Source organism: Hibiscus syriacus, unplaced genomic scaffold, assembly GCF_006381635.1.
Source record: "Hibiscus syriacus cultivar Baekdansim isolate YM2019G1 unplaced genomic scaffold, ASM638163v2 tig00111022_pilon, whole genome shotgun sequence".
In the NCBI taxonomy this organism is placed as follows: domain Eukaryota; kingdom Viridiplantae; phylum Streptophyta; class Magnoliopsida; order Malvales; family Malvaceae; genus Hibiscus; species Hibiscus syriacus.
The window spans coordinates 2,523,452-2,539,771 of NW_024062956.1; the positions used below are offsets into that span (position 1 = coordinate 2,523,452).

The window sequence follows — 16,320 nt, forward strand, 5'->3', positions numbered from 1 at the left end:
GACACCTAAAAATTGATTCATCATTTAAAATTTGGGAACGAAAGAAAAAGAAATATTCGGTTATTTAAATTTTTCGAGAAAAAATTGTTAGAACTCATCTAATATCTGGTCTCGATGTTTTTAAACAATTGATACTCTTCATTTTTCTAACAAGGCTCTGTAATTTTAATTTAATCTATTTTGGTGTTTTTTAATATTATAATTTTTTTAAAATTCACATTTTGTTGTTTTATGGGATCAAAAATTAAATTAAGTTTGAATTTTTAAATTTCATTGCAAAGACATTAATTAATCGAATAGGTACCGATTTAGGGCGTTGTGGGGGTGCTAATCCTTCCCCACGCGTAACCGACTTCCGAACTCATTTTTTGGTAAAGCACACCTCAATTTGTTGTTTTAATTAAAATTAATTTTTATTTAAAATGACAAAACATTTTTTGGTGCCCAATCACACCCTAATCAAATATTGGTAACGACTCCTTGAATTGTATTTTTCTATCGTAAAGGAAAATTTTAAATTTTTCGAAACGAGAGATTTTTTTTAAATCACATTTACTTTTTAATTAAAAATCAATCAATTAAGAGGTAAATTAAAAAATGGTGTGATTTTTAAAATCTCACTCTTAAGGAAAAAACCGTTTCTACACTTAACCTTCTCAAAGTTTTGAATTTCTTTCTTGTTCTTACTTCTGAATTCAACGACAGAATGGTTAACCAACCTGTTATCGAAATCTTCACCGCCAAGATGAGCATCGCCGGTGGTAACCTTAACTTCGAAGATCCCTTCTTTGATCGTCAACAACGAAACGTCCAAAAGTACCACCACCGTTGGCTCATTGATAATTCTCATTACATTAAACCTCGAAATAGCTCCTGCATCCTTCGTCGCTTGCCTTAGCGAATCGTTGAAATAAGCGGGAACCGTAACCACTGCGTTCTTCACCAGATGACCCAGAAAAGCTTCGGCGAATTCCTTCATCTTGTTCAACACCATGGACGAAACCTCCTCTACTTAAAATTGTTTCTCTTTATAATAGACTACTATCATTGGTTTATCTTCGGGGCCTGGAATGACCTTAAAATGCCAGAGCTTGACGTCGCTTTGGATGGAAGAGTCAAAGAAATGACGACCGATAAGCCTTCTGCCGTTGCAAATAGGGTTCATGGAGACTTGGTTCTTGGCTGTGTCCCCTACTACCAGTTTCACCATGCTTTTTCAGGAAGATTACGTCTAGATTTATGTTTTTCTTGTAAGAGTCAAATATCAAAGGTGCCAACGTGGTCAAACACCGCCAACTCAACAGCCTAAATGTGCTACATTTAAGGGTGAGTATTTGATTTATTCGAGTTAAAAAATTTTGAGTTGATGATTCGTATTTTATGACTCGAACTTAATTTGAAATTTTTTGATTGAGTTTAAGAAATTTGAGTTGAGTTGAGTTGTTCAAGTTTTTATACAAATTTAATTGTAATAATTTATAGTATAATGGTACGGATTGATTCTATTTTTTCGACTTTCTCTAACCATAATATATATATATTTATTTATTTATTTAAATTCTTTTTGCACTATAATGTTATTTAATATATTAAATATAATTTAAAATTATATTTATAATATTATATTTTAAAGAAGATATTTTGAGGATAAAGTATATATGAAAGTATAAAGGAGACAAAGAATTGATGGGAAGAAAAAATTTGCAAACAATTGTGATCAAAAGATTAAATTGAGTAAAATTCAAAGTTAAGGGACTAAATTTAAAAAGAGTACATTTTTAGTGAAAATAGGAATTGAAGTTGCATAGTCATTCTAAAGTGGTATAAGAGCATGTGGTTCAAATTTGGTCAAAAACTTACTTAAAATGAAGGATAAATTGAAGAAATAAAGAAATCATGAAAAATTAAGGGACCAAATTAAAAAACTAGAAAAATTGTTACCAAAAGGAGAAATTGGAAGTACATAGGTACTCTACGATAGTTTAAGAGCATGTGGTTCAAATTTGTTAAAAAAATGAACTTAAAATGAATGAGAAATTAAAAGAATAAGATATTCAAGAACTAAATCGTAAAATTGTCAAAACATTCAGCTAAAATTTTGATTTTTCGAGTGACTAGAAATTTTCAAATCTCAACTCGACTCGTACTCGAAAACAGATTCGATAATTTGAATTGACTCAAATAACTTAAAATTAAAAAAAATAATTATTTTAATTGAATCGAATTTCGCTTATTCCTATTCCTATCAGACTTTTATAACTACTATAATAATTGTTAACAGCTGAGTGACTAGCTTGTTAATGGTGAAAACAAGAATAATGTTGATGATCGTTTCGATAGTACGGTAATAATAATGTTAGTCACATTAGACTTTTGTGACTATGAAATAATTATGTTAATGACCGTCTCGATAGTTTGAAATATTAATGATGAAAACAAGAACTTACTCGTACTTAAATGATCATTTATATAGTTTACCCTTTATAGGTCAACAAACATGGGATTTTAGGGTTTTCAAACGCGGTCTACCGCGTGGACCCGGCCCTTTGGGTCCCTTCCACTATTGGCTTAGCTTGGTTCGTAGTCTTCGCGTCTGCAATCATTATCATAGTTTTACTTTGAAATTGACAGATTACCAAAGCTTACGTTCATTTTTATTTATTTATTTTTGACTTTGAATTAGCCTATTTATTCAACATGAAATGGAGTTCATCACCCCTTCTTTTGTTTTGTACGGAATATATCTTCTGCTTTTTTCTGAAAAATAATATACTTTCAACTAAATTTTCAACGAAGATAACGTGAATGACTTTTTAATAATTTATAGTTTTTTAAAAGAAATATTTCATTATTTGTTGGGCTATTTCATCTTTAGATATGCTATTTCTCATCGTCCGTTGATCATTGATCAAAATTTTCATCATCTAATCTAAATCTATATAGTAACCAATATCTTCTTCCATGAACTCTTGAAAGCATTATCTTTTCGAATGGAGTTATGAAATATACAACGAAGAGTTCGTAGTCATGATGATGATTCAAAAAAGGAATAAAATCAAGAAGTAAGTTGGAAAATAAAGTAATATATATGATACTATAAATCCTTATTGCATATATATAATGTAAGCCAAGACCATAGAAGATGTCAAAAGCAAACAATATAATCATGATGAGGATCAAAATAGAAAGCGTAATAGATCTTCTAGTTCCTAGTCACGTCCCCATAAGTGGTCATGTAATGATAGATCTCAATATAGCTTCACCAAGAGTTGCTCCATTTCCATTGTCAAGGATCATCTGGGTTCACTATGGTACCGACTTGAAGTCATTGTAACTATTACCATACCAGGGAGCGTAAAATGAATATGAGTGATTGTTTTAGGTACAGATCCTCTAAACATTAGTCGATAGACTACCCATAATCTTCAGGCTTTACTCAGATGCTGACTCAATCAAAGACATCAATGCATACATTGTATAAAGATAAAGGGAGCGACTTATTCTTTCCTGGTCGAATACAATGTGTACGTATTCAAAGGTTCTACCAGGATCGAGGCCAGGTAGTCATTTATGGTTTATGTTGTCTCTTATCATAAGAATCATGATGCACCTTATGTCATCGTAGGTACATTATGTTCCTTACTTTGCTTTAATAGAAAACAACTCCACAACACTTTTATGTAGCTAGTACCATGCATATAAAGAAATCTAGATATTGGGGTACAAGTTATTGATACTAACATTACCTTGCTCAGCCCATTAGGACAGTCTATGATTGTAAGATGTTTAGGAGATGCCCGTTGAAAGTTCAACGCAACTTATTTGTCTATAGCTTCGATATCTATTTGACCTTATCATATGACACCCAAGCGATTGAGGGAGTTGAAATTCTAGGTAATGGACCTATTATTATCAAAGTTTATAAAATTAAAATAATTCAAAATTTAAAAATATTTAGTTATTAAAAAGTTGATAAAAGACAATTTTAACTCGATGAAGGAGAAATATTTAATAAAATTTAAATTTTAACTTACGAAATTTCTTAAAAAAGAAAAACAAAATTCAAGTGCTACCATTACTCTTTTTATTATTAAATTAAAGGTGATTACAAAGTAATATCTGTTATAAATATTTTCAATCATTTGATAATAAACGTTAAATCAACTTTGTAGATGCTAATATTCGAACCGTGACAACAACGATCCTTTAGTTATTACTTTACTAGCAGCGTTTTTTTATCGAGAGGAAAACATTTCTTTTATCATCACTGTTATGATACTACCTTTACAAAAGTCCATCTTTTTATTGGTTCGATTAGTTTGATTATATATTTATATTTTCTTGGGACGGGTCTGGTTTTTAGATTCGCTTAATGTTGCAAATACATGTGCTTTTTTATGTTCTTACTATTTAAATCTTGTTCTTGCTTCTCTTCATAAGCAAAGGGTCCAAGAGTTTCGCTTTTTCTTCTTCTTCTGGGTATCCTGATTAGAACAGAGAAGTTCAATTGAAAACGGCTTGCAAATTATACATGTGCTTTGGTTTTTGATGGATTATAGCAGAAGTAGCTATATATTTTTCAAACTCAGGTAATTATTATCATCTCTGTTTTGTGCAATTGTGATTATTCATTTCCTTTGTCCTATATATAATTCAATTTATTGCTTCTTTTTCCTTTTAAAAAATGGAGGATAAACAGATGAGCAAAAAATTATAGTTCATGTTTTGGTTTCTGGTTTTCACTGAATGAAACATTTGTTGGTGTTTTAAGAAAGCTGAAGGTGGATTTCTGTTGAAAACATGGAAGAAATGCAAATTTTGATCTGGGTTTTTGGTGGAAGATGAATAAAAGAAGGATCTTCAATTCATAATTGAAGTAGAAGTTAAGCAAAGGAGAAATCTTGATTTTGATCGAAATGGAGACACCAGCAACCGAGCAGCCAAGTGTTCCAGCTCCTAGGAAAAAGATGACCAAACAGTTAACCGGAAAACGAGAAGATACACCCCTACATTCTGCAGCAAGAGCTGGAAATCTTGCAGTGGTGAAAGAAATCCTTGCAGGTGCTGGGGAGAATGCACTGAAGGAGCTGATAGCTAAACAAAACCAATCCGGCGAAACCGCCCTTTATGTTGCGGCCGAATACGGTTATGTCGACTTGGTTAAGGAGATGATTAACTATTATGATCTTGTTAATGCTGGGATCAAGGCAAGAAATGGGTTTGATGCACTCCACATTGCTGCTAAACAAGGGGATTTAGGTAAGTTTCCACATATGATTGGTCTGTTCATGTACCTAAGTTATTTTTGGTGGTGAAGATGAGGTTTTAAGCATTGCCCTTGTTGCAGATATATTGATAGTGCTATTAGCAGTCCATCCGGAACTGGCTATGACGGTAGATTTATTGAACACCACAGCTTTGCACACGGCTGCGACTCAAGGGCATATCGAGATTGTAAAGTTCTTATTGGAGACAGGTAGTAGCCTGGCTACAATAGCAAGGAGCAATGGTAAAACAGCTTTACATTCTGCAGCAAGGAATGGGCGTTTGGATGTTGTGAAGGCACTTTTGGCTACTGAACCTGGAATTGCTCAAAGGACCGATAAGAAAGGACAGACCGCACTTCACATGGCCGTGAAGGGGCAGAATCTTGTGGTGGTGGAGGTATTGATTAGCGTTAATCCTTCGTTGATGATAAACATGGTTGACACCAAGGGAAACACATGCTTGCACATAGCTAGCAGGAAGGGAAGAGCTCAGGTAAATCAGTTTAGACATTCATATTTGACAGCAAATGGATCAATGTCACTGTTTCACCTATAGATTTGAGTTTTGGTTGATTGCCTTAAGCTATAGATAATAATCAAATTCAATGGCTGCTAATTACATGGCTTATCCAGTGTGTATGAGAATAAAAATTTATGAATAATTGTTATGATTTCTTTCAAGAGAAAATGCTTCTCATTATTGTTGCTGACATTGCTGGTTGACTTGTTAACAAAGGCCTAAAATCTCTCACAATTTGCCAGAAGATTTAATTGAAGTGGTGGATTATTATATTTTAAAGGTCAAACTGCTTGTTTCAACAAATGCTGCATAATCTTGACAATTATAGATGCTATAAGTTCATAATCTGCCTTAAAAATGGATTTAATCATTATCTAATGAATTTTTTTCTTAATTTAATAGTGATTTCATAATTTTTTTTTCTTTTGGGAAAGGAAGAAATAAATATTCCATTTATGGAGTCAAATAAATTGACCGTGGCAAGATCAAGTAAGCTAATGTACTGTTTTTCTTGGTGCAGATCATTAAGTTGCTACTTGGATACCAAGAAACCGACACAGCAGCAGTTAACAAAAGTGGCGAAACCGCTTTCGACACCGCGGAGAAAACCGGTCACCTGGAGATTGCATCCATGCTGCAACAGCATGGGGTTCAAAGTGCTCAATCCATCAAGCCGGCAGCACCGTATCCGGTACGAGAGTTAAAACAAACTGTGAGTGATATAAAGCATGAAGTGCATTATCAACTAGAACACACCCTCCAAACCCGGAAAGAAGTGCATGGCATAGCCAAAAGACTCAACAAAATGCATTATGAAGGTCTTAACAATGCAATAAACTCCACCACCGTTGTCGCTGTCCTAATTGCTACTGTTGCTTTCGCTGCCATTTTCACCGTCCCTGGCCAATATGTCAATGACCCAAATCACATTCGGCCTGGTCACTCACTTGGGGAAGCAAATATAGCACCGAAGCCTGCTTTTATAATCTTCTTCGTCTTCGATTCCATTGCTCTCTTCATTTCTCTAGCTGTTGTGGTGGTTCAGACATCGGTTGTAGTGATTGAGAGCAAGGCAAAGAAGCAGATGATGGCAATTATCAACAAGTTAATGTGGTTGGCTTGCGCACTTGTTTCGGTTGCATTCTTAGCCTTGTCATTTTTTGTAGTTGGCAAAGACGAAAGGTGGCTTGCAATTGGAGTAACAATTATAGGAACTAGCATAATGGCCACTACCTTAGGTACTATGTGTTATTGGGTGATTAGGCATCGGATCGAGGCTTTGAAAATGAGAAGTATACGGAGATCATCACAGGCGAGCCGGTCACGATCCTGGACGATGTCTGTGATGTCTGATTCTGAGGTTCTAAACAATGAATTTAAGAAAATGTACGCTATTTAATAAGATCCATGCCTCATCCTTTTTTGTATTTCAAGCTGTTCATAGTCTTTTCTTTCTTTTTTTCCCATTCGCAGTATTTATGAATGAGGTATGATGAAGGCTATGGTTGAATACAATTCTAATTTCTTAGCCACCCGCATAAATGAAGAAAGCAAAACACTGTGCATATTATAAGAAATTTGCAGAAAATGGAACGAATCTGATAACATGGAGGCAATGCAGCCAAATCATTTTAGCACTGTTGTGATGCAAATGTTCCAAAAGGAGCATTTCCCTGAAGACTTTTCCAACTGACAGGAAAAGAAGAAAGAAAAATAGCAATGATCTGGAACCTGACCTTCCACTACAAAATTATAAAGAGAATGTGAACAAAATTTGATGTTTGAAAAAAAGAAGAAATAATGGGACGGCAGTGGTTGATTGACGACATGGGATGGCCCACCATCCATAATGGAGAGTTCAAAGCATAAGATTTTTACAACTCAATCAATATATATATAATTAATTTAGGGTGATTATAAAATAATATATGTTCAGAATTTTTTTAATATATTGACAACATATACACAATCTACGCGACTACTCAAGCCCAAATTCTTTAATAAAAACATAATTCCTTTTTTCTACTCATTAGGTTAACTCAACCCAAAATATCAACGCACATGATGGAGGAATAAAACATGAAAAGCCGAAAGTGCATTTAGAAAAGTAAAATATGAGTGAAGTTCTACCCATATATGCGTCAACCCATTGAGCATGTATGTTCTTTGAGTTGGAATAAGTTACAATATGAATATGTAGTTGATACATTGATAAAAGGCTGCAATCAGATCCATGGTGTATGTCATGGGGCTGCATCCATATCCAAATTGGCCCATGATATTATCTTCAATCTTCCAAGTATTATATGAAATATCAGAACCTACTAAAAGAAAGTTTAAAATATGCGTAAATAAATTATCTTTTAATCAATGGGGTTGGTTTAAGTGGTTACCAGCTTGATATCGTTTAAATAAGCCTCAAATTCGAGTCCATGTATATGTAGAAAATATGTATACAAATCATTTGTCTATTTTTTTTCATAACTAGATATATCATTGATATATGTCTTTAAGTATCAACAACTATTCAATAAGTATCGATACATTTTGTTAAAATTGTTTTTCTATAACATCGATTTTCAATTTGGTATCTATGCCTACAATCCATATCAATACCCGTATGAGGTTTATTTATAACCACATACCTAGTATCAATACTTGGTTCATAAATTATGAATTTTCCTTTTTATTTTTTGATAATTGAATAATTTTCTTTTATGACCTCATTTTTAATATATTTTATAATTTAATTCTTAATTGCTTGATTAAATTACATGTCATTTTATTAATGGAGTTAGTTCAAGCGATAAACAACTTGATGTCGTTTAAATATGTATCGAGTTCGAAGTCTTATGCATGTAGAAAATCTTTACTGAGAGATTCACTCAAATCAAATTCGCGATATAGATCGATCTAAATTAGTCAAGATTAATTGTCACGAGTTCGAGGCCTTGAAATCCAGAAGAAATGATATCCCGTGTTTAAAATGATAAATTCAAATATGATTTTGAACAATTTTCCGTTGATTGAATATGATATTTTTTGTCTTAATTTAAATTCGCGTCAAATGTGAGATGTTACAGGTAAAATTTGTTGATAATGCTCATTGGAAATATGATAGTTAGGTTATTCCACTAGTATTGAGTGTTAAATCCACTAGTATTAAGTGTTAAATCCACTAGCATTAAGTGTAATCCACTAGTATTAAGTGTTAAATCCACTAGTATTGAATATTAATTCTATGTTTAAATAGAATTAATTGTGATTTAGAAATGACTATTTTGCCCTCACTATTAACTATAAATAGTGAGCAATTTCATTCATTTAATCATCCAAAGCAACATTTGCTTTGAATATTCCTATCTTTAGAGTGTTGTTTGAGTTAAGAAGAGCAATACCACCAAGTTCACTCCAGTTTTCGGGTGTACGAATTCTTGGAGAGCCGTGTTAACCTCGGGAGAACGGTCCGCCTACTACAGCGATTACACACATTGGGGCGAATTCGTTTCTAAGGCAGTGGTTTTTACCACGACACGGTTATCATTCTAATTGATTATTTTATTTAATATTTTCAGTCAGTGCTAACGCCTCGTTTTGCAGCAGTTTATTTTACCAATAATTTAGAAACGAATTACTATACTGCTGCCTAAACATGGTTGAAGTTCGAAGCAAATGTTAGCCTTGAATAAGCAAAATCAGGAGCAGAAAAAACTTAAATCGTTGGTGAGATTAAGTTAAATTACTCGATTTGCATAAACTGAAAAGTAAGTTTCTATCGAATCTAGTATATGGTTATTACTATTTTGTTTGCATTATAATTGGTTCGCAGGAACACTTTAGATCATATGAACGTTTTTGTATAAACGTTTTCTTAAATCATAATTGTTTTAAAAAAAACAAACGTTTTCTCCCTAAATTAATTGTACGTTGGAAAAGCTTTTCAATAAGCTTTCGGTTTCATTGTTGAAAGGCCATTTAGAATGTTAAAGTTTTGTTAAAGATTTTCAATAGGAAACAGCAGAATCATTGCTTGGGTTTTAATTATAATCAATATAAGTTTATACAAACGGGGCATTGATGATTCACGGGAGATAGTGATTTAAAGAAAATTACATCTTTAATAACAGGGTCGGTTATGTATGTTTATTGGATGGTTAATTTTGTGGAAAAAAATTAATAACCGTTCACTATTTGGAGATGTTATCTTAGTGGTATATTCAATGCTTTGAATAATGAATGTACATAAGTTATGAAATTTATAATGGTAACTTATGCGAAAAAATGTTTTTAACGTTTGCATTGTTTGCATTTATAAATGCACAATAATATATTAATTATGTTGTTTGAGAGATTAATATTAGATTAATACATTATCAAGTATGATATTTGGTTCATGTGGAAATATAAAATAACTTATTCCCATGTGGGTAGTAATATAATTCCTGAAAACTAAGGTGAAAATAATTATAAATATTTTTACCGTACTAATAATTTTCTTTGAGAAATTTGTAAAGATACATGACATGTGTAATATTTGGAGAAATATGGAGCTGGTAAAGCTGAAATGAGAAGATTCTCCAAAATCGAATAGTTGTTAAATTCGATTTTATTTCCACAATCTCTTGAAGATAAGAAACAAAAAATACTAAAGTAAGGATCTGTCAATCAAATTGTTAGTAAATTAATTCGTGACTAACCGTATATTCTTCATTGACTTCAGAAGATTTAAAAGATGATGGTTCAGATAAAGAGATTGTCACGATGGATTTTGGGATCATGCTGATTAAAAAATGATGATGTAAAGGCTGAAGTAGCATGCATTGTGAGGATGAATAAGTTTATTTGGAAATTATGATTCTACCTGTGATGTCAGATTATTTAGACTTGTTATATGTTAATTCATGTTTTTTTAAATACATGAATTAGATTGCATGAGCCTTTAAGATAGTATTTAAAACTCAGTGGATACTATGAAATGAGATAAAACCACTAGTAAAGACAAATGTAGTACTACTAAGGCTAAGGGAGTGTGAGCCCAAAAATATATGCTTAATAGATACTACTGTGAGTAAAAGTATCAAGCATAATTATTTAAAGAGATCTTATTTAAAGAATAAAATTCACAAATGATTATTGGAAAGTAGTGATGAGTATGAAAGTGCATGTCTAGGATTGGTTCTATAAAGACTTGGTACTTAAGCGTGCCTAGTGCACCACCTCTCTTTCATAGAAACCTACCTGGTGCATTGTTCATTACTTTGCTAACTATTCCAATTTATAAAATACTTTGACAAGATAAAAAACTCTTAAAACTTAATGCAAAATTTAAAAGAGTAGAGATTAATTTGGTTGAGTGGAATACCAAATTTAGTCATAGTAAAAAAAATATGATGATCTCTTTAAGGCTAATATGTTGAATATCATGAGTGAGAATATGATAGACACTATTGCTACTAAGAGTGTGTTGTATCTATTAAATCTCTAAGTGATTTTCCTAAGTAGAGGAAAGAAAAGAGATTATCTATTTCATAATGGTTTATGCATTTTAATCTTAATGATTTGCAACTTCTCAAAACTTTGAGAATATAATTATGCGTAAACAAAACTTGAGTTTGTTAAAATATAGTTTTATGGCTAAAACTCATAACAAACTTTACTCTAGTATGATTGAGTATTTGTTTACACGTTTTACAAGACACTTATGGATATCCTAAAATGTTAGAAATGTGGGGGCGTCTTAAAATGTAGATTAAATGCATAAACTTAAAAAGAAAATATTCTATCAACTTCTTCTAGTATTCCTGCTAGGTCTTCTCAAGAAATTGATTTCGAGACTAGAAGAAGTAAAAGGCTATTTGGACCAAATTTTATCACTTACTTTATTTATGAGATAAATGATTTAGACTCTCGTTCTGATCATATAGCTTAAATATTATATGAGGATCCTAAAAAGGCTATAAGATCTATCGATACTAGTTTTAGAAAAGCGCTATTAATGATGAACTAGAATCGATAATGTGTAATCATACATGGGATTAGTTGACTTGCCTAGAAGATTTAAACCAATCTGTAGCAAATGAATCTTCCGGAAGAAAATGAGACCAAATGGTTTGATCCAGTGGTACAAGGCAAGGCTAGTTGTCAATGAGTTCAATCAAAGGTTTAGACTACTTTGATACATACTCTCCCCGTTATAAACATCTCAACGATCCATGCATTATTTGCACTAGCCTCTATTCATAAGTTGCGAGTACATCAAATGTATGTTAAGATTGCATTTCTGAATGGAGATCTAGATGAGGAGATCTATATGGGAACAACGGTACAAGAAATTTCATAAAACTATACTTAGTTTTGGTTTTGTTGTGAATGGTTCAAATGCTTGCGTGTATTCGAGGATGTTTGGTATTGATTGCGTCATCATAAGTTTTTTATGTTGATGACATGTTGATTTTCAGTTCTAACATTGAGTCCATTAACAAAACAAACAATTTCTTGTTCACTAAATTTGAGATGACGAATCTGGGAGAAGTTGATGTAATCTTAGGAGTCAAAATTACTGGAATGAGATTTTCTTTATGTCAAGCACACTATCTTGAGAAAGTGTTAAAGAAATTTGACAGTTTTGATGTCGTCCATGTTCGAACCCTTGTGACACTAGCATATATCTCTTTAAGAATAAAGGAAGTAACATTTCCCAAACAAAATATGCTAAATTAATCAGAAGCTTAATGTTCTTAATGAACTGTACTCGGCCTGATATTGCTTATGCTGTGAGTAGACTAAGTAGATATACTCATAATCCGAGTGGTGAACACTGGATTTCTCTTAGACGCTTACTGAAGTATCTTAAGGGTACTTTGGATTGGAAACTTGAGTTTGTTGGCTATCCTGTGGTACTGGAAGGATATTGTGACGCCAACTTGGTTTCTGATAATGATGAGGTAAGCTCTACAAGCGGGTATGTTTTTACTTTAGGTGGAGCAACAATCTCGTGGAAATCATCAAAGCAGACTTGTATTGCTCGTTCTACCATGGAATCAGAGTTTATAGCTCTTGACCTAGCTGGGCAAGAAGCCGAGTGGCTCAGAAGCTTGTTAGTAGATATTTCATTGTGGGGAAGACCAATTCCTCTGATTTCTTTATTGTGTGATTCACAAGCTGCGATATGTGTACAATGGTAAGAAAATACGCATTCGTATAAGGCATGAATCAGTTAGACACTTAATAAAGAACGGAGTGCTCTCTTTAGAGTATGTGAAGTCGGAAAGGAACCTAGCAGATCCTTGGTCCTAGATTCGTCGAGGGGGATGAGTCTAAAGCCCATTGGTTGAGGAATTCATGGTGGATACCCAACTTAGTTATCTAAGTTCCATGTGGTCAAACGAAACCATGGAAAGACTTATAGTGCACATTCCTACTGCCTATCCCTATGATGAATAATGTGTATGCCCAGGATGAGCTTAATTGCTCTTAATAAATTCATAGCCCAGGTTTTGGGTGGTCTTAGTGAGAAAGACTTGATGAATTTACCAATTTTGGCTGAATATCTATTCTTAATAAGTTCATAACCCAGAGTTGAGTGTGTAGTTCTAATCACGAAGGACTATATGAACTTACTGCTTGAGAGGATGAGTTTTATTAAACTCTTAATGAATTCAAAACCAAGAAGTTCCTAGTGAGAATGACATATTGAATGGAAGTTCATAGTGAGAATGACATATTGAATTCACCGAATTATGAGGTTGAATATTTATTCTTAATGACTTCTTATCCCAGAGTTTGGGTGGTTCATTAATAATGAACTTGAAGAAAGTCACCATACCCTTTGTGAGGTTGAGCTATTATAAAAGCTCTTAATTATTTCATAACTCAGTTTGAGTGGTTTTATGATGAGATAAACTTGATGAAATAACCTACGTAAGTGAGAAGTATTAGCCACCTTCTATGAAAAACGTTGGGCCGTTTTTATAGTACACTTATTAGAATCCTGAGGAAAGAGGGCTAAACATATATACACTTTTGTATATACTCTTTGTAGACACATCGAGGACTTTGGTGGGTGAAGGGGTTAGTTGTGTGTTATGAGTTTATCCCCATCTTAGAAAGTTCCAGACTAGTTTCACTTATCTAAGAGAAAGATTGCTCATCATCACTATGTCCTAGCTCCAGATACGTTCACTAGTGCTTAAGCAACTAATCTTGCTATTGCTCTTCTCATGTTTTAACCTCATTGCTCTCATCTTTACGAAAGAATTCTTTCGCATTAGTGGGGGAATGTTGATAATGCTCATTGAAAATATGCTAGTTAGGTTATTCCACTAGTATTGAGTGTTAAATCCACTAGTATTAAGTGTTAAATCCACTAGCATTAAGTGATAAATCCACTAGTATTAAGTGTTAAATCCACTAGTATTGAATATTAATTCTATGTTTAAATAGAATTAAATTGTGATTTGTAAATGACTATTTTGCCCTCACTATTTAGCCTATAAATAGTGAGCAATTTCATTCATTTTAATCATCCAAAGCAAACATTTGCTTTGAAATATTCCTATCTTTAGAGTGTTGTTTGAGTTAAGAGAAGAGCAATACCACCAAGTTCACTCCAGTTTTCGGGTGTACGAATTCTTGGAGAGTCGTGTTAACCTCGGGGGAACGGTCCGCCTACTGCAGTGATTACACACATTGGGGCGAATTCGTTTCTAAGGCAGTGGTTTTTACCACGACACAATTATCATTCTGATTGATTATTTTATTTAATATTTTTCAGTCAGTGCTAACGCCTCGTTTTGCAGCAATTTATTTTACCAACAATTTAGAAACGAATTACTATACTGCTGCCTAAACATGGTTGAAGTTCAAAGAAAATGTTAGCCTTGAATAAGCAAAATCAGGAGTAGAAAAAACTTAAATCATTGGTGAGATTAAGTTAAATTACTCGATTTGCATAAACTGAAAAGTAAGTTTCTATCAAATCTAGTATATGGTTATTACTATTTTGTTTGCATTATAATTGGTTCGCATGAACACTTTAGATCATATGAACGTTTTTGTATAAACGTTTTCTTAAATCATAATTGTTTTAAAAAATGCAAACGTTTTCTCCCTAAATTAATTGTATGTTGGAAAAGCTTTTCAATAAGCTTTCGGTTTCATTGTTGAAAGGCCATTTAGAATGTTAAAGTTTTGTTAAAGATTTTCAATAGGAAACAGCAGAATCATTGCTTGAGGTTTTTTAATTATAATATCAATATAAGTTTTATACAAACGGGGCATTGATGATTCATGGGAGATAGTGATTTAAAGAAAATTACATCTTTAATAACAGGGTCGGTTATGTATGTTTATTGGATGGTTAATTTTGTGGGAAAAAATTAATAATCGTTCACTATTTGGAGATGTTATCTTAGTGGTATATTCAATGCTTTGAATAATGAATGTACATAAGTTATGAAATTTATAATGGTAACTTATGCGAAAAAATGTTTTTAACGTTTGCATTGTTTGCATTTATAAATGCACAATAATATATTAATTATGTGGTTTGAGAGATTAATATTAAATTAATACATTATCAAATTATAAATTGATGATAGTTGATATATGGGTACGAGAGATAATGCATGTGTGATATTTGGTTCATGTGGAAATATAAAATAACTTATTCCCATGTGGGGAGTAATACAATTCCTGAAAACTAAGGTGAAAATAATTATAAATATTTTTACCGTACTAATAATTTTCTTTGAGAAATTTGTAAAGATACATGACATGTGTAATATTTGGAGAAATATGGAGCTGGTAAAGCTGAAATGAGAAGATTCTCCAAAATCGAATAGTTGTTAAATTCGATTTTATTTCCACAATCTCTTGAAGATAAGAAACCAAAATGCTAAAGATAAGGATCTTGTCACAATCAAATTATTGTTAGTAAATTAATTTCGAGACTAACCATATATATTCTTCATTTGACTTCAGAAGATTTAAAAGAGATGATGGTTCAGATAAAGAGATTGTCACGATGTATTTTGGGATCATGCTGATTAAAAATTGATGATGTAAAGGCTGAAGTAGCATGCATGGTGAGGATGAATAAGTTTATTTGGAAATTATAATTCTACCTGCGATGTCAGATTATTTAGACTTGTTATCTGTTAATACATGTTTTTTTTAAATACATGAATTAGATTGCATGAGTCTTTAAGATAGTCTTTAAAACTCAGTGGATACTATGAAATGAGATAAAACCACTAGTAAAGACAAATGTAGTACTACTAAGGCTAAGGGAGTAGTGTGAGCCCAAAAATATATATGCTTAATAAGATACTATTGTGAGTAAAAGTATCAAGCATAATTATTTAAAGAGATCTTATTTAAAGAAATAAAAATTCACAAATGATTTATTGGAAAGTAGTGTGATGAGTATGAAAGTGCATGTCTAGGATTGGTTCTATGAAGACTTGGTACTTAAGCGTGCCTAGTGCACCACCTCTCTTTCATAGAAACCTACCTGGTGCATTGTTCATTACT

General features: G+C 32.5%; 1 protein-coding gene and 1 pseudogene across 1 annotated transcript; one reads left to right on the forward strand and one right to left on the reverse strand.

Annotated features, from left to right (window-relative positions):
- The window catches only part of LOC120150585, a 32,125-nt pseudogene extending 30,939 nt beyond the window's left edge, over positions 1–1,186 (reverse strand).
- A 3,270-nt stretch (positions 1,187–4,456) lies between these two features.
- LOC120150335 (ankyrin repeat-containing protein At5g02620-like) lies at positions 4,457–7,220 on the forward strand. The gene is made up of 4 exons (XM_039163028.1): positions 4,457–4,589; positions 4,772–5,259; positions 5,348–5,760; positions 6,308–7,220. The coding sequence occupies exons 2-4, from the start codon at positions 4,917–4,919 to the stop codon at positions 7,184–7,186; spliced, it is 1,635 nt and encodes a 544-aa protein (XP_039018959.1). The 5' UTR covers positions 4,457–4,589; positions 4,772–4,916; the 3' UTR covers positions 7,187–7,220.
- The last annotated feature ends 9,100 nt before the right edge of the window (positions 7,221–16,320 follow it).

Coding starts and splice junctions, on each gene's coding strand:
- LOC120150335 (XM_039163028.1), top strand. CDS start 4,917: ATGGAGACACCAGCAACCGAGCAGCCAAGTGTTCCAGCTCCTAGGAAA. Junction 5,260..5,347: donor TGCTAAACAAGGGGATTTAG/GTAAGTTTCCAC, acceptor CCCTTGTTGCAG/ATATATTGATAGTGCTATTA. Junction 5,761..6,307: donor GCAGGAAGGGAAGAGCTCAG/GTAAATCAGTTT, acceptor TTCTTGGTGCAG/ATCATTAAGTTGCTACTTGG.